At 32.6% G+C, this 20,146-nt stretch overlaps 1 protein-coding gene across 1 annotated transcript; it reads right to left on the reverse strand.

Moving 5' to 3' along the window:
* Window positions 1–8,643: 8,643 nt before the first annotated feature.
* LOC104103881 (F-box/kelch-repeat protein SKIP25-like) lies at window positions 8,644–10,075 on the reverse strand. The gene has a single exon (XM_009611823.4). It carries the CDS (start codon window positions 9,982–9,984, stop codon window positions 8,725–8,727), a length of 1,260 nt encoding a protein of 419 aa, XP_009610118.1. The 5' UTR covers window positions 9,985–10,075; the 3' UTR covers window positions 8,644–8,724.
* Between the last annotated feature and the right edge of the window lie 10,071 nt (window positions 10,076–20,146).

A 20,146-nucleotide genomic window follows, 5' to 3' on the forward strand; every position in this document is an offset into this window, starting at 1 on the left:
CATAATAAGAACGATAATTTGGATAACACTAGTATAACACGTAGCAATTTGGTATTAGGAATGAGACAATGTTAGAAAAACAGAGAAACATGGAAAAACAGGTAAATTGGCGGCGCATAGGTATTCGTCACCTCACATATACGCCGCTCACAAGAATTTCACTTAGCAATTAATCTAAGGTTCCTAATTCCCTCAAGTCAGGGTTAGACACAACACTTACCTCGCTCCGAAAGCCACTTAATCCTCAATCACAGCCTTTCCTTTGGAATTCACCTCCAAATCACTCGTATCTATTCAAAAATGACTCAATAATATCAAATATTGCTAAAGGAATCAACTATATTGCATAAATTAAATTTTCCAAATTTTCCTCCAAAAAATAGAAAAATCGACCCCGGGCCCGCTTGGTCAAAACCCAAGGTTCGGACCAAAATCCTTTTACACATTCACCCCCGAGCCCGAATATGTAATTAGTTTTGGAATCCGACCTCAAATTGAGGTCTAAATCCCCAAATTTCCGAAATCCCTATTTTCTACCCTAACCCCTAATTCTACCATAAAAACTCTAGATTTTTGGTTGATAATTCAAGGAATGTAATGGGTAATTGAAAGAAAATGGTTTAGAATCACTTACCAACACTTTGGGGAAGAAAATGACTCTTGAAAATCGCCTCTACCCGTTTGGTTCTTGAAAAATGTTGAAGAAATGGCTTAAACCCGTGTTTGATTTTGTTTTATGCATTGGGCGACAGTGTGCATCGCGTTCGTGGGGCCACTGTCGCGTTTGCGAAGGGTACTATCTGCCAAGCCTTCGCGTTCGCGAGACATTGCTCGTGTTCACGATGGTTACGCTCCGCTGGCCTTTGCGTTCGCAAGACGTTACTCGCGTTCGCGATGAAAGAACGACCAACCCTCCCCCAGGTCCCCAAGTGCTTCGCGTTCGCGAAGGGTAAATCCCCCATCACTTCGCGTTCACGATGAAGGATTCTCAGCCTCACCGGATTACTCTTCGCGTTCGCGAGAGTACCTTCGCGAACGCGAAGAAGGACATGCCAGAACATAGATACTGCAAAAAAACGAGATTTTCAAAGTCCAAAACATCCCGTGGCCTGTCCGAAACTCACCCGAGCCCTCGAGGCTCCAAACCAAACATGCACACAAGTCTAAAAATATCATACGAATTTGCTCACGCGATCAAATCGCCAAAATAACACCTAGAACTCTAAATTTAGCACCAATTCAAATGAAATTCTCAAGAACACTTTAAAATCCATAACATCTCAACTGGACGTCCAAATTACGTTAAATCAACTCCGTTTCTCACCAAATTTTATAGACATGTCTTAAATATCGTAATGAACCTGTACCGGGCTCCGGGACTAAAATACGGACCCGATACTAACAATACCAAATATCAATCAATTCTTAAAAACAAATAGTTTTCAAACTTTTAATTCTCATCAAAAATTCATAACTCAAGCTAGGGACCTCCAGATTCGATTCCGGGCATATGCCTAGGTCCCATAATTTGATATGGATCCACCGGGACCGTCAAAGCACGAATCCGGGCCCATTTACCAAAAAAGTTGACAGAAGTCAACTAAAATTAACTTTTAAGGCAAAAATTCTTATTTTCATTAGTTTTCAACATAAAAGCTTTTTGAAAACCTTCCCCGACTGTGCACGCAAATCGAGAAGGGTAAAAATAAAAATTTTAAGGCTTAAGAGCGCCGATTCGAGTTCTAAAACATAAGATGACCTTTTGGGTCATCACATTTTCCACCTCTAAAATAACCGTTCGTCCTCGAACGGACATAGAAAAATACCTGGGCTGGTAAAAAGGTGGGGATATCTACTCCGCATATCGGACTCGGACTCCCAAGTAGCTGCCTCAATAGGCTGACCTCTCCATTGCACTCGAACTGAAGGGTAACTCTTTGACCTCAACTGACGAACCTGCCGGTCTAGAATGGCCACCGATTCCTCCTCGTAAGTCAAATCCCTGTCCAACTGGACAGAGCTGAAATCTAACACGTGGGACGGGTCACCATGATATTTCCGGAGCATTGACACATGGAATACCGGATGAACTGAGGATAACCCTGGAGGCAACGCAAGTCGATAAGCTACCTCCCCCATTCTCTCGAGGATCTCAAATTGCCCGATATACCTAGTGCTCAACTTGCCCTTCTTCCCAAATCTCATAATACCCTTCATGGGCAATACCCGAAACAATTTTCTTTCTCCAACCATGAATGCAATATCACAAACTTTACGGTCAACATAACTCTTTTGCCTGGACTGAGTTGTACGAAGTCGATTCTGTATAAACTTGACCTTGCCCAAGGCCTCCTGAACTAAATCTGTACCCAATAACCGAGCCTCCCCCGGCTCGAACCACCCAACTGGCGACCTACACTGTCTACCATATAATGCCTCATCGGGAGCCATCTGAATGCTCGACTGGTAGCTGTTATTGTAGGAAAACTCTGCTAACGGCAAAAACTGATCCCAAGAACCTCCAAAGTCAATAACACAGGCGCGGAGCATATCCTCCAAGATCTGAATAGTACGCTCGGACTGCCCGTCTATCTGAGGATGAAATGTTGTGCTCAATTCAACTCGCGTACCCAACGCACGCTGAACTGCCCTCCAAAAGTGTGAGGTAAACTACATACCTCGATCAAAAATGATAGACACGGGCATGCCGTGAAGACAGACGATCTCACGAATATAAAAATACTGAGTTTAAAATATTTGATTGGAGGTTGTGGCTAAAGTTTGAGTTAATTTGGTGAGAATTCTGGAATAGATTTTTGAAATTGAGTTGAACTAGCAAAGAAGACCAATTTGTACTATATACCAAAATAATATACTATATGCCATTTGGGATATAATAGTATTAATTTATTGCAACAATATACTATTACAGTATGTGGTATAATATAACAATATAGTTAAATTTGATATTTTTTTTATTTTTTATTTTTAAAAATTCAATGAGTCCTTTTTCAAGTTTCTAATAGAGTTCTCGATATCATATACCCAATCAATATATGATATATAGCATGTGTATATCATAGTATACTGCAATAATATACTTCAATTGCTACTAATATATTATTTTTTGATATACTATATGCTAAAGTAAGTTATTTTCTAATAATTAATGTATAAAAATATAAATAAATAAAAGAAACAATAATAAAGGAGCCAAAATGCGTACAGAATTAGATTTTGAAAACAAGGAAATAAAAGATGATTTGAAATAATGATAAATAAGATTTAAAAAAGAAAAAAATGAAAGCAAAAAAGAAAAGAGAAAATAGTTATAATGTATAAGTTATTCTAATAATTGAATTAAAAAATAAGAAAAAAATGTATATTATACTAGTTATATTTAAAAAGGATTACAAATATTTACTTTATCATTTGTCTTTTCTTTTTGTATAAAAAAAGAAGAATAATAAAAAAGTGCAAAAAAGTCAATAAAATTAGATTATGAAGATAAAAAAATATAAAAGAAAAAGGAGTTAAATGAAATTAGAAAAGGAACAACAAATAAAGAAAATAAAGAAAAGGAAAAAAAGAAAAAGAATAAATAAATAAATAAGGAGTCAAAATTGAGTGTGAAACTAAATTATGATAATAATAATAATAATAATAATAATAATAATAATAATAATAATAATATGATTCGGGTAAAAATAAATAAACAAAAAAGAAGAAAAAAGAAAAAAATGAGAAGAAAACGAGAAAAAAAGGAGAAAAGAAAGAAAAGAAGGAAAAACGAAAAGAAACAGAGAAATAAAAAAGAAAAGGAGAAAAAAAAAAGAGAAGAAATTACCCACAAAAGCTATCATGCATAGGAAATGTAATTAGTTTGATAGGTATATAAGTAAATGAGTAGGCAAGGGTAAATAGTTTTATTTTTGAGGGTAAACAACTAGTTAACCTTATAAATAAAGGGGTTCTATTTCATTGTAATTTATCCCTAATTAATAAGAATTCCCTCTCTACTTTTCTCTGCAATATTCTTCATTATCCTTTTATTATTTCATAACAGAAAGCATCTAATGAATCTAATTATAGTGTCTGTTTAAATTACCTTTTATCTCTCTTAAACATCGTGTTTAAGCAGCTTGAGATCTTCCAAACAATGAGCTTATAATTTGTATCTGCAATTTAATCTCAACTAGGTTAGCCTATGCTGGCCTAGAATTTATCTTCCCATTTGATGAATTAATTTTCTTTAGAAAAATTACCGTCATAAAGTGTTTTTTTCTGTTAACATGCATTTTTTAGTCATTTCAACCATTCAAAATGAAAATAATATTAAAAGATATTAAATTACCTTTAAACTTCATAAAATTTATATACAACAATCTACGCCTAAAGGTATAGCCTAATGGTCAATAAAGTGGGCGAAGAACTATGAGGTATTCTGTTCAAATTCCAGCAGAAAAAAAAATTCTTTTAGTGAAATAGTCCATGTTGTGCAAACCGGCTCGGACACCACCGTTATAAGAAAGGGGTCTTTACACAAATAGCCAATTGGATTCTTTTCCTAGTCGGTATACATAGATTACACACTGATTCTATGGTTATACATATTATATATGAATTATACGTATGTTATACATCCATCGATTATTTTTAGTTTAAGCGATTGAATAAGCGGCTATTTAAGTTAATTCTTTAAAAAAAAAATTATACACAACAATCTAGAATATGAGCATATATGTGTAACCGATGGGCTAAATATATTGCCCGGCTAAATATATTGCCCAACGATACAGTCCAATTATTCCTGTGGACTTATATTTGGTCCACGGGACCTAAACTTTAATATGAATTAAGTTCATCTAATAATGTAGAAATGATATTGGTGGTCACTCTAAAGGATTGTTATTTAAGAATTAGTCAGTGCGTCCTGAATTTTACTATTTCAGTTTAATTTTTCAAGACAAAAATGTCCCGAATTGTTCTGAAGTTAAGATTTTTAGTTTAAAATTTTAGGACAAAATAAATAGTGACTAATCTCTAAATAGCATCGTGAGAATGACTATATACGCACTTGCCCCTTTAATAATCGGCAAAACTATGCATTTCCCTCAATATTACTCCTTCTGGTCATATTTAATAAGTGACTTTTAGCCTTAGACACATCCCTTAAGAAAATACGAACTCTTAAAAAAAAGATATATTCACTAAATTGCCCTTAATTAATTGTTACCTTGACACATTGAGATATGTAAATAAGGGCAAATTTTGATAAAATAAAATTAATTCTTTCTTGATTATGTAAAATGACACTTATTTTGGACAAAAATAAAAAGGCCAAAAGGTCACTTATTATGGATCGGAGAGAGTATCTACTAGGCGGTGAGATAAGTGGGATAATGTTGCAATTTTCTGTATATTTTAGAAGATACGTTATTCTGGGACAATTTTAACCTAATGATATATTTAATACTCTATAACTTAAGTCGTCCACCATGTAAAACTTTTATTTACATAAAAGATGTTTTACTTAGACTTTCCTAATTATTTTTTGGTATCGGCAGAATATAACCAGAGACTAGTTTCTTAATACAAATATAATATTTGGACTAAATAAGTTACTAGATTCACTGGATTCGTAGCTATCCTTCTAGTCCGCCCCTAATATAAAGAGGGGTGGATGTGATATTAGTGAGCACAAAGATGAGAGTAGTGCTTTCCGAATAGTTGTTATTAATAAATATTGACAATGATGTTTACACTAAATTGGTGTATACTTTCACTATAATTTAAGCGAACAAAAACAAACAACAAATATACACACCACATGAAAAAAATAATTTGAATTCAGGGGAACATTTAGTATCATACCAAAACATTTAGTATCATACCAAACTTACCCTACATGACCTTCGAAATTTCTAGAGCAAAAGAATTAAAATAATCTTTAACAGTAATCAGATGGTGCAATGTACGTTAACAAAGAGCTTGAATAAGTGGGGATTTATTAGTGGAGGAACCAAAAAAAACATTTTAAATCAATCCAATTTTCATGACCCAACCAAGAAAATCTAATTAGTTGAAAGCAAAACCATTTATCTAAATATTATTCGAACCTAATATAAAAGTTGACAAAATTATTAGATGTACACTTTTAACTAATTAGTGTGCAAATGGTCCTTTTTTAAAATAATAACCGTAGTATTTGACCTATCTTACGAGTATCGTAACTAATTTCACGAGGAATGAGCTATCATATTGTTGACACAATATCAGTCAATTTAAATAAATAAAGTAACCCGAGAAACTCACTAGTTTATCTCGTGTCCTTGACTTTTGAAATTAATTCTAAAAAGTGAAAGGTACTAATAAAAATAGAAAGATAGAGTTAGTTAGCACCTCCCTACATGTTTCCTTGTCCGTGAAATATACCACCTTCCCATTTATTAGAAAATACTCGTAGGAAAAGACGGGTAAGTTTGAAAATATGTGTTCCAAACTATTTTGGGTGAAGGTATTTATCAACTAAAAATTTAAGAAATTAGAAAGAGTTTTTATGTGTTAGAATGTGCAAAATACAAAATTAATATCTTCTTAAATGAATGAGTTAACAATTTCATGTCTTTCCCTATAAAATGATTAAAAGAAAGGTTACATTTTTTTTCAAACACATTAAAGAAAAAGAGTGTCACATAAAATGAAACTGATCAAATAGTTTTTTTGGTTTATAACATTGCATCTAATATAAATCAACCCCACAAATTTGCGGTAATGCCAATATCATCTTATAAAGGGGTATTATCACTTTTAACATACTATTTATATTTAGTAACCAAACAGTGTATAGAATTTATATAATTTTGTATATTACATATATAATGTATATATATACAAAAATAAATATTTTTTTTAAATATATTTTTGGTTATTATTTTGAAAGCAGATATATAGTATCATTTTCCCCTATAAAACTTGGGTAACTACAATTCCACGATGCATGCTGTTTTTCACTTATTTGGGATTTGGCAATCAATCCTTACTTTAAGAAAAAGAGCAATTCACAGTAGAAATATACTCATATACTTTCATATATTATTTACATTTAACCTCCGTTATACTATCAGACCAAATTTACCCCTATCGTTATACTACGGGGCCAAATCTACCCCTACAATCAGTATTTTTAAAAATACACCTTGATTTGTTAAGTAATCCAAAATTTCCCAAATTCTTTTTATTTAAATCGCTTGTTGTTCTTCTTGCTTTATTATTTTTAATAATTACTATTGATGTGAATGATAAAGTTACTAGACTATACAAATTATTCATAATTTTTTATGTTACCAATGCACCCATTTCTCTTCTTGTACTAAATAAAATTGGTTTAGAATATTATTTATTTTTCAATCATTTACGCACCGTAGAATTTAGTGGGTCTACTTATTGTGATTTATATGCAGCTGATCATCATGTATATACATGTATATTCAAATATATTTTGTCATTGTCTGGTTAGTATAAAGTTTGATCGACTAACTTAAAAGTGCACAATGTGTAAGCATTTAATTAAAGCAAAGTTGAATTAGACAATGTAAAGTCTCCGATGAACTTCAACTTCAATCACTAATACTTACAAAGTCTCCATACATTTGGTGCAACAAATTCATTAAAATTGGGATGTTGTAAATACTTTTAAAATTTAGAAAAGCTACCTAATTTAGATTTTTCAATTTATTATACTTTGTTTATTTAGTTGTATTATTTAATATTTTTTTCTCTTATTTTTTTTCTCTAATTCAGAAAGCAGATAAAATGCCAATTATTTCAAAATAATGGACCAAGAACAACAACAAATATTTTAAATAAAAGAAATTTGAGAGATTTTAGATTACTTAACAGATCAAGGGGTATTTTTAAAAATTTGCTGATTGTAGAGGTAAATTTGACCTGATAATATAACAAATGTTAAATATAGACAATATATGAAAGCAGAGGGGGTATATTTGGCCCTTTTCCTATTAGAAATGGTTTAAAACGTTTGTGACTAAAACGTCCTAACACTTGGGACCGGCATTAGTTCTGTTCCACAATGGCTAAATACTATGACAGCAATCCGACTTGGATCACTATTATTGATGTATTTGAAGACCAAACAACATTGACACGGTCATGACGGGATGGATAAGATCAATCGAAGGCTCAAGTTCACTACTTGAGAATGGAAAAAATTTTGTACGGAGTATTTTTTAAACCTTACGTGACATGAATTTAAATTAATCAGGATTCTGGTACAATACAAGACCGACAAGAATTTCAAAAAAAAGAAGAAAAGCATTGAGATTCATCTCGTATACATATATAAAATCTTGTTAAGCCTCACGATGCACATGATGAGAATCCGTTGTATGTGTATATACTACAGTAAGAGGTTGTGAGTTCAAGTCACCCCAAGTGTAAGGTGGGGAGTTCTTGGAGGGAGGGAGTCGAGGGTCTATCGAAAACAACCTCTCTATTCCAGGGTAGGGGTAAGGTCTGCGTACACACTACCCTCCCCAGACCCCACTAGTGAGATTATACTGAGTTGTTGTTGTTGTATATATTACGCAAATTAAATACTATATAACTTTATAACATTGCACATACTTTAATACGTATACCGTTCCATATATTGGAGAAGAAATATACAAATTCGAAAAAAATAATAAAAGCAAAAGATTATACTCAATATTCACCTTGTTCTATTGACTCAGAATATTCAACCATTTGACTCATCCTAGGTAAAACATGTATATTCAAAACCTGAAACCCTACCGGACTTTCCACCACTACCACCCTCGGCGGCTCCTCCACCACATCCACCACCGTTATTCCATTCCCTCCGCCGCCAACCACGCACACTCTACCACCGCCCGCCGCTACATATTCCGCACCCTTCAGCCTCTCATTTTCAACTATCTCCACCCAAATATCCCTCTCTTCATCATATTTCCTCAATGCACCCTTAGATTCATCCACCATATATATTGTCTCCTCCGCCACCGCAGCTGCCGGACCCCTCCACCCCATAAGCATACCCTCCGGCATCTCTTGCCACGTGTCACTTCCCCCATTATAAATTATTCCTTCTTTAGCAGCATCACCTTTCACATTTACCATACATAACTTTCCTTTCCATCCAATAGCATCAATTGCTTCCCTACTGAACTTCCCATCTTTTAACCTACTCATTTCCTTCCATTTCCACCCATTTTTTTCCTCCTTTCTGTTACAGTAAATGTCACTTTTACATGTACAGTAATGGGGTTCACTTCTGTTACTTTCATTAAGGTTCCACTTTACAACTGAGCGAGCTATCTCGGGGTTGTAGTGGGACCCAACTCCACTCGCCACATACACCGCATCATTTAATGCGCCTGTAGCGCACCAACGACGTGGCTTGGCGAGTGGAGGACCGTAGCTCCATTGTTTCTTCAGCGGATTGAAAATGAGCGGGCGAGAAATCGCCGGCAAGAAATGATCCGCTGTGGCAGCGAGGAGAATTAAATTTCTCGAAACACTTACCGATTGAACCGGTAGATTTCTCGAAATAAACGAAGGATGCTTAACGAGGAGTCTAAGTGGTGGGTCCGGTGGTGGTGATGGAAGAAGATGCCATTTTGATGAGATTGGATCAAAAGAAGCAAATTCTATAGAGTTTGCAAAATTTGCTGAGTTTGATGTTTCAGTTATAGTTTGTAAAGGTAATAATAAAGCATATATAGATAAATATGGTGGAAAAGAAGGAGAATAAATAAGCTTACGCCAAGAATGGCAAACGGAAAAAAGTGTAAAAGGGTGTACAAGATTTAAACAAATTTGAGCTATATGATCGGGAAGTCCAGGGATCAAGGACTGATCGTCGTCGTAGTCGTGGCAGTGGTGGTGAGTTTTGTGGCGTTTGACGGCGGCGCCAACGGTGGTGATGGTGGTGGAGTTGATCATTTGTGGAGGAAAAGGAGGAGAAAGGAGTGGGATAGGGGAACCCTAGATATATTTATTTTTGTGTGATAGTAGGTTTTTTAATTTATTATTATTATTATTGTTACTATATTTTTGTGATGGAGTAGGTTTTAGGTCACTTCATTAATGGTTGAAAAGTGATGTTGTGACATAGATTGAAGTAAAAGGCAAATATTGGACACTTATTAGTGTAGTACAGAATACTCCTTTTCTCTTCTTTTTTTTAATTTTTTTTTATTTCTTATTTTTCTAATTTAAGAGATTTTGACAATATTAAATTATTAGGACGGTTTTTAGAAGGATATACAAGTAGAACCCACAAGGAATCTTATTATCTGTTAAATATTGCATCCTGTCTATGCATGAATCATGATTTCTTTTTTTCTTTTAGAATTTTGGAGATTTGTTTGTACTCCCATGGTTTTTGTAGAAACATGAATATCTCTTGCCTGGTCCGAAACTTGTGACAATATGATCAAAATAGTGGTGGTGTTTGTTTAGAAGTAAGCATAATTTAAGAACTTAGTTTTTGAGTTTTCACAAAAAGTGTTTGTTTGGAGTTGGTTTTGTATTTTTAAAAATATTTTCAAACTTAATTTGAATGATTTTGAGAAATGAAATTTGAAATCTTGTGAAAGTTTTAGCTCCCGTTCGGACATAGATTTAGCTATTTTTTGTCAAAAAGAATCTGAAAATATTGTTTGTTCATGGAATTTGATCAGTTTTTAAAAAAATATTGTAGAGAATTTTTCAAGTTCCCAAAAATGGTTTGGACTAATTTTTGGGTGAATTTTTTTCACTCACAAAACTTTAATAATATTTCAAGTAAAAATGCATTTTCAAGCACAATTTCAATTTTCAAAAAATATTTTTTAACATAATTTTAATTCTTTTTCAACTTTCAACCAAATTTATATCCAAACACTAGCTTACTTTTTGTCATGCTTCGTAGAAAATATGTTTTTTACAAAATCTAAAACAAATGCCACCAATCGATTTGGAAAAGTTGGAGATTTCCCAAATGTGGTATGCATGAGAATAATAAAGAGAAAGAAGGGCAAGAAAGTAAGTCATGAACTTGTATGGAAAAGTAAATGCAACAAAACCAAAAGGTAGGAACTTTTGCGATGCAACTTTTTGCAATAAATACTTGTGAGTTGTGAACAGGGATTAGACAGAGAGGCAAGAAATTAATATATGGATGAGACAATTGGGTAAGGCAAGGTGGGGGTTCTCACAGGAGAGTTAGGGATAAATAAGAAAGTGTGGTGTTCGGTATTAGTTTTGAGCATAATTAATATGAATTTACGCCGACAAATTTCACATTAAAAGAGTAAAATGCTCAAACAAAAATAACTTTATTCTTAAGATTTGAACTCGAAATTACTGGTTAAAAACGGGAAGTACTAACTATTTCAATACAATTTCTTATGATGAGAAAAGGTGGTTTGTAATTGGAAGAGAGTGGCTAATAAAAGTAGCCTTTTTTGGTACGCCTTTCTGCCAAATATTCTTTCCCTTTTTAGTTTGAATTCTTGCCGACAAGTTTTATATTGAAAGGTATAACGCTCAAACAAAAATAACTTAATTCTTAAAATTTGAACTCAAAATTATTAATTAAAAATGGAGAAGTACTTATTATTTCCCTATAATTTCTTGTGATAAAAAGGTGGCGTGTAATGGGAAGAGAGAGGCTAATTAAAGTAGCCTTTTTGGTACGCCTTTTTGCCAAATATTCTCTCCCTCTTTTAACCTTCTCTTCTTGTCTTCTATTCTCATGCATATGCTTGTGGGCCTCTCTATAATTAATATTACTGTACTTCTGTTTCGTGATGATATTTTTTTAATCTGTTACAATAATAATGGATTTTTTTTTGTGTAGAAATTTTTTATTCTTAATTTTTTCATTTGGACATGATTTTTTATACACATACGAATATCATACATATTTAATATGGCAATTTTTGAATGTTATGTTTTTTTAAAATTTATGTCTATTCAAATATGACCACGTAAAATGAAACGAAAGAAAATATGTTTCTGTTTGGTCCTGCAATATTTTCTCTCTCCATAAAATGGCCTTACCTTTTTTCTTCATTTAGATTATGATACTTTCTTTCAAGAAAAAAAATGATAGGATAAGGAAAACATCTACTAGCAAAAGAATCACAATATTCTCAAATCTCAAACTCAAATATGTTTTATTATTGTCATTATGTTTAGATGTAGATAGAGTTGTATTCATGATTTAAACTCTATAGATTCAATTTTTAAAAATTTTAATTAACAACTCACTGTATTTTTAATATTATCGATTCAAACCTACTATTTGTTATGATTTAAATTTATTTTTATACATAAATTTATGGTTCACCCAAAAAATATGAATTCGGTGTCACAAAATGCTGCATCCACCTCTGCCTACGACTACGTGTTGTCATTACATACCATACAGATTGCAATTACTAAGAAAACGAATACAAGAAATATTCTTATTTTTCCTTAAATTTTGACATTATGAATTGATTTATAGGGAATTATACATCACACACGCAACTTGAATCCTTTTTCAAGATATGAGCATGAGACAAATTTGTCCTATCTTGATTAGAAACATTCTATACCTAATTAAAACAAATATTCTATTTATTTTAATTTATGTGGCATAGTTAGTTGTACACAAAATTGAAGGAAAAAAAATTGAACCTTACAATTTCAAATATGCCGTAAGATTTGTTATACTGCCAAGTCATTATAAGTAAAATAAAATATTTAAAATTAAATTATTTTTAAATATAATTTTTTTTAAAAAAACTGACTAATTAAAAATAATGTTACATAAAATAAATGAAGGGAGTAACTTAACGTTTTGTTATTACTCCCTCTCTTGAAAATAAGTTTAAATAAATAACTTCGTGTTTTGTGGCATATTTTGTACTTGAACTTGAAATAACTCATCAACGTTTAGTGTTTTGTCGCATATAAGTTCTGAATTTCTTGTTAAAATAACATGATAAAATGTGATTTTGACCCTTTAACTTTCAAAGATTTGCAGTATACCCTTTTGCCAATTAATATATTACTGATACGATTTAAATCATCATTCCTAATATTGATTAGATGACATTATGAATTGATTAATAGGTTCATTATACATCACATCACAACACACGCAACTATAGAATCCTTTTACAAAATATTGACGAAAAAGACAAATTTGCCTTTATAGACTAGAATTATTTTATGATAATCAAAATAGTAATTTCTACTGTTATCTTTCCATAGATTTGTTGACTTTTTGTTCTATTATTACCCTATCCTCTCTTGATACGAATTAAAAGGACTAAATGTTTAAATAAATAACTCGGATTTTTGTCTTATATTGAGTCGGATTTTTGTCTTATATTGAGTTGATTTGCCATTTGAAGGAAAATATTTCAAACACTTCTCATATATAGTATTTGGGTTCACCTTTCAAGTTTATATGGGTTTTTTAAATAAATAATTTGTGCAACGTGATTTTGGACCCTTTAACTTACTAAGATTGGCTGTATACCCTTTTGCCTAATAAAATATGTAGCTAAACAGGAAAATTCAAACCGTATTCGCTAAACTAAAACATCATTAGACGAGGAAACCGATTCTAATAGATTGGATATAAGTAAGGGTGGCAAGTGGGCCGGTTCTGGGCCTAAACGGGCTAAGTGATCCGGTTCAAACGGTCTCGGTCCCGGATCCGGCCCGATCCCAAATTAAACGGGCCAAACGGTCCCGGCCCGCGGACTAAATGGGCTAAGTGGGCCCAACGGATTTTAAAAAAAATTAAATAGAAATTAGATACAAAATGATGTTAAAAATAATATCTAAGGCAATGCCTTGTAAAATGTATTATAGAATTATGACCTAAATTTTTAAATATTTTTTAATTCAAATTTAAAGTCTAAAGACAAAAATATTGTAAAGAGATATTCAAAGCAATGCCTTGTAATTTTATTATAGCATTAAAAAATATGGCAATATCTTTCTTAGTCTTCATCCCCCCTATGGAATGAACACAACAAGGTGCTAATACCACCATTGAGAAAAAAAAAAAAGAAACTAATCAAAGATGTGCCAAAATATAAGTTACATAATACATACTAATTTTTGTTCATACAAGTTACATGATATCTCTTACAAACTTCATAAATCTATCAAGGTCCGGAGGAATTTTCGTTGGTGGTGGCGGAAAAGTAGCTTGGTCATCGCCACTTCCGCGCGAAGCAACATCCCCCGCAAGTTCAGCTAGCATTTCTTCGTAAGGTTCGTCTTCATCTGGTTGTGATTCAGCAAGTCCAAAATTTCTTCTTTCTAACCGGATCCAACTGATTTTTCCAAACTCTCCCTCATAGATGCTCTATAATCACCGAGTTGAAGTCTTGCTTGACTGAATGCGCTCTCTGATGCCACTGTTGAAGCTTGAATAGTTAAAATGTCTCGGGCCATCCTTGAAAGAACCGGAAAGTATTTTTCTTTGTCCTTCCACCATTCCAAAAGATTAAAGGAGCCGTCAGGATTCACTTCCTCAATTCCTTGCGACAAATAAACTTCAAGCTTATTTAATTATAAAAAATCACTACTACTAGAACCTTGAGAACCTCTAAACGCCGCCCAAGCACTAAGTGCTCTTACTCCCGCAGTGCTTTTAGATGATTGAGAATCAGAAGAATAAGGAGTTAGAACATTTGGTCTAGCATGATTTAATGCAACTTGATAAGTATTAAAAATAGTTTGAGCATTTATTCTAATTATGGCTATTGCTTCCGGAAGTTGAGACAATTCCTCATCTTCAAGTGCTAAACCATTCTAAACAGTTTCATACCAAAAATGAGGACCTCCTAATTTCATACAAGGATTTAACAAAACAGAAACACCATAAATAGGGGGAATAGGGAAACAATATTTTTTAAACTTTTTTCTCATAGAATCAATAGCAAGTTTATAAATTTTTCCACCCTCTGAAAAATGAGCAAACAAATTTGTAAGTTCTGCAATATAAACTAAACAGTTAGAAATAGTAGGATAATATTGCCCAAAAAATTCATTTGTAGCAATATAAAATTTTTCTAAAAAATCTACAAGTATTTTAACATTAGCACAATCCCCATTTGTAAGGTGTTCATCATCATTACTTACATGTACATTAAATGTTGAGTTTATGGGGTTTCTATATTCATATGCAACAACCAAACTTTCATACATGTAATTCCATCTAATTGGACAAGGTTTAGGAACCTTTCTTTCTCTTAGGCCAAATTCATCACATTTTTTAAAATATTCTCTAAGTCTACTTCTACGGTTTGAATAAAAAAGCCAGTTAAGAGCCATTTTAACCTTTTCAATTTCAATATTTAAAATTCTCATACCATCACCCACAACTAAATGGTAAATATGACAAATACATCTAACATGAAAAATATCATTAAATGCAGGATTTAGCGTTGTGGTAAGCAAGGCTATAGCATTTGTGTTACTAGTAGTATTATCCATTGAAATTGACATTATTTTATCACTAATAAAAAAATATCTACAAATATCTGTAACTGTGCTAGCAATAAACTGCCATGTATGACGTGAATTAATTATTCTATAAGAAATAATGCGCTTTTGCATTATCCAATCCTCATCAATCCAATGACTGGTAATAGTAAGATAATCACAGTCGTTACCACTTCTACCAATATCAGTTGTAATAGCAACACGGCAATTTATATGAGTAAATAAATAGCGCAAATATTATTCATATTCATGTTTATATTTATAAATATCGCTCTTTACAGTTGTGCGAGGAAAACCTTTATAAGTAGGATTAAAAAAAATTCTAATATAATGCACAAAGTTAGGGTCAGAAGGAAAACTATAGGGTAAACACATAACAGTTACCATTTTTGCCAATTCTTTTCGATCTTTTTTTGGATCATAATATAAAATACAATCGGTAACAGTGTTAATTCCCGGTTGAAATTGATTTGAACCGGTACTAGGGTCAACCTGACTAGGAGTATGTAGACTTTTTCCCTCGGTCAAAGCTTTCAAACGAAGATATTTCACTCTATCTTGAGGGTGTTTCAATATGTGTCTAGCCAAAATTTCCATCTCCTGTTTCTCTCCCCCTTCCCCGCGATCCAAAATATTTAAAAACTAACTTCGTGCCACAAGTTTTACACTTAGCCTTATTTTCTGGAATTAGTTGAGTAAAGAATGGCCAAACGGGAGATGTTTCCGTCCGTTTGCTAGGTTGTCTAGAAAAAGTAGGGGTAGTAACATGAGTATCAGATGGGGCATCATTTGGATTAGCAGGGTTATCACTAGTTGGGTTAACATCATGAGCAGGACTAGTTGGTGTATCATCATTCGGTTGAGTTTTATCAAAATCTATTTCCTCGTCATCATTTTCATCAATAGTTAGATTAGAATAAAGAGCATTCATTAATTCATGGTCTAATTGTTCACTAGCTCTAATATTATGGCAAAATTGAATTTCGGTAAATTGTAATAAACTATTATCGCTATCAAGAATAGAAAGTGTAGGACGGATATGGAGTTTGGTTCGGGGAGCCCGGGGCAGTGGAGGAGGAACAGATTGAGCACTAGATTCGTCACTCTTGGATTTTCACTTATTTTTACCAAAAAGTTTTTTAAGGAAGCCATCTTAATTAATAAAGTAATAGAAAATAAATAAAACAAATAAAACTATAATATTAAAACTTAAGAGTTGAAACGAGTTTACCGAATTGACGAACAACTTGTTGAAAATTGATTATGTTAATGAATTCAATTCACCAACTTCACAATTGTTTCACGAATTGTAACAATAAAGTAAACAATAGTAGCAATTATAGAAGAAAATTAGAGAGAGATTTGTGATAGATTGATGATTTTGTAAGAAAAATGAAAGAATGAGGGGGTATTTATAGTTGAAAATAGGAAAAAAGTATAATTATAAAAAGTTTGGGATTAAAATAAAGTTGGGGGGTTAAATGACTATTTTATAAATAGCCAACGGCTATTTTTGACAGCCCAACGGCTATATTTTTTATTTTTTTATTATTATTTTTAAAAATATAGCCGTTGGGACCGTTTGGCCCGCTAAGGGACCGATCCGGTCCTGGGAGGGTCAAATGGTACCGGGCCTGACGGGCCCAAAGCATAGGATCGGTCCACGAGACCGGCCCAAATCTACTAAAACTGGCCCAAACGGTCCTGATCCGTTTAGCCCGCGATCTCGAGTCTGGACCGGCCCACTTGTCAGCCTTAGATATACGTGCACAATATTGGAATTAATATAACCTATTAGGACAAAGATTCAAAGAAAGCAAGTTATGTTTTTTGCATTATTATTATTATTATTATTATTATTATTATTATTATTATTTAGAAAACAAGTTACGTAACGAAGATTTTGTCAAACATTAGATTGGAGTTTGTAGTGACCTAGTCTTTTGTCACATTATATAGACTTATTATTAATGCCTCATTTTATGTGATACACATATACTTTCCTTCTTAGTCGGTAAAACAATATTTTCTTTCTTAAAAACTATTTAATCTTATCATTCTCATTTGTCCTTATTTGTCCTTAATGACATGAATTGTTGGGACCTTTGCGAGTTACTATCACTCAGGTAAAATGAAAAGAAAATGTAAAACTTTCATCACTATGCAGTAATACTTTTGATATTTTGCCTATGTATCATCACTATTTTGGGACACTATTTTATTCTCAACTTTACTACAATAATCCCACATGGACTTCCTCTTTAATTCCTTATCCCAACCATACCCAAACCTCAAGTGTATGGCCATGAAACATTGGCATAGCAAAGTGGAAAAATTAATTAAAAATTGCAGCAAAAGAAGAAGAAAAAAAGACTTTTTGGCTGATGAGTCACAATCACTGAAAAGTTATTGGACATAAATAAATATAAGAAGACAGAAAATGATTCAATGAATGTCAAAAGCCCTGTGTGTAACTAAAAAAATGAAGCTGCAAAAACGTTGGTTTTGTTCCCTTGTAAGTATACCTGTTAATCGGGTCGGGCTGACCGTTTATAACTCGGTTCAGTCCGGGTCAGTCCGGTACTATAGCGTGAGGGCGGGTTGGGCGGAGAGTGGGTTTCAAATGAACAGTTTTTAGATACCGGTGCACCGGAACCCGCTAAGCTCGTTAACCCGTTAACGGATTGTTAACGGGCTACAACCCGGTTCAGCCCGTTTTTTAATAATTTTTTTTAATGGACCAACTGAAACTCCTGATATTGACACTTGTATTTCGGATTTACACAAATATTTAGAAATAATATATAATTATTATGCTAATATTGTTGATGCTTCTTCTGCTGTAGATGCAAATATTCCTTCAAGTTCAGTTTCAACATCTGGGACCAGTGCTTTGGATGATAATGATGGTGTTGAAGATTATTTGATTTGGTCTACACTAGGGGAGCATCAACAAACCATTAGCAGGAATATTGATGAACTTCAATTCTACTTGCAAAAGTCAGCAGAGCCCGGCACAAAGGAATTTCTACCACTGGATTGGTGGAGGAGCAACTCAAATAAATTTTCTGTTCTTTCGGCCATGGCTCGAGACGTGCTAAATGTGCCGATTTCAACAGTCGCATCAGAGAGTGCATTTAGCCAAGTAAGGCAGCAACTAGGAGATACCCGTCATTCATTGGGTAGCAACGCTTTAGAAATTCTAGTGTGCTTCAGAGATTGGATAAGATCATAACGACGAAATCAAGGGCGTGACGAGGTAGATGAAGCGGAGGATCAAGAAATTGGAGATATAATGGTTTATGGTGCTGATTCAACCAATGCCGGAAATCAAGAACCTCATGTTGACATAGATGAACTTACAAAAATGATGCAAAACATGTGATGTATTATTTTTATTTTTATTTTTTATAATTGTTGTAAACTTTTAATTTGCAAGTTCAAAAATAACAAAATCAAAAAAGAACTTGCAACTTAATTTGAAATATTATATATTATTCAATAAAAATATCAAATGAAAGTCTTCGGAGCTTGATCTTTACATATTGCCAATTGGTCTTATTAAATAATTTTTTGTAGCCACTTACTTTCAAATTTTAATTTTAAAATTATAAAATTCAAATTTCAAATTTAAAACTTTAAACTTCAAAGTTTAATTCTAAGCCATAAAAATTTTCAAACACTTAAGTATCAATAACATTTAATAAGAAAAATAAAATTTACTTTAAAATAAAATAAAATTGCACGGCCCGCTAAGTCCGAACCCGGACGGACAAAAAAAAATTCGAAAAAGTATAGCCCTCTAACAGCCCGCTAATTCATCCCGCTAACAGCCCGCAACGTTAAACGGACGGACTAATTTTTTTTGTGTCCAGTCCGTCCCATCCCGCCCGTTAAACACCCATACTTGTAAGCAACCTTGCTTAGTTGCTTGTTTTTTGGCATTTCCAATCCTTACCTCCGTTTTCTCCTCTAAAATGGAGTAAAATTACTTCAATCATTACTCTATTTTTTACTCCAATTTTTTTTTATATTTTATATTCTTCTCTCTCTTCAATATTATATTATTATCTTTTATTTAAATTTTATTTTCTTATTTCTATTAAAGAAATTCCATCTTTTTTTCTTTTTACATATTCATCACATATAAATTAATATAAAATTATTTTATACCATAAAATTTTAAATAATATAATTTATAAGCAAATATTATAGATTATATATATTAACGGATAATTCAAATAAAAGTAAAATCATTGAGATACAAGATAATTAAATACATATTACATTATGGTAAAATTCTGATTAAATATTACATAAATATTCAACTTTCACTTCTAGTATGCTCCCATAAATGATCTATTAATACATTACGAAGTGCAAAATGAGTATTTTTGTCCTTAATTCTTTTGTGTCGAGCTAAAAATTGTTCAAATCAATGATTTTCATCTAATACCATTTCTATTATTGGAGGTGGACATTACCAATCATCTTGAATTGGTGCATTAAGATCACGCTCATCCTCGACCATTAATGTATTTTTAATTTTTACTTTCCAATTTTAGCAATATCTAATATTTTATATTCACACCTTTCAGTTTTAACA

Source organism: Nicotiana tomentosiformis, chromosome 12, assembly GCF_000390325.3.
Source record: "Nicotiana tomentosiformis chromosome 12, ASM39032v3, whole genome shotgun sequence".
Lineage (NCBI taxonomy): Eukaryota > Viridiplantae > Streptophyta > Magnoliopsida > Solanales > Solanaceae > Nicotiana > Nicotiana tomentosiformis.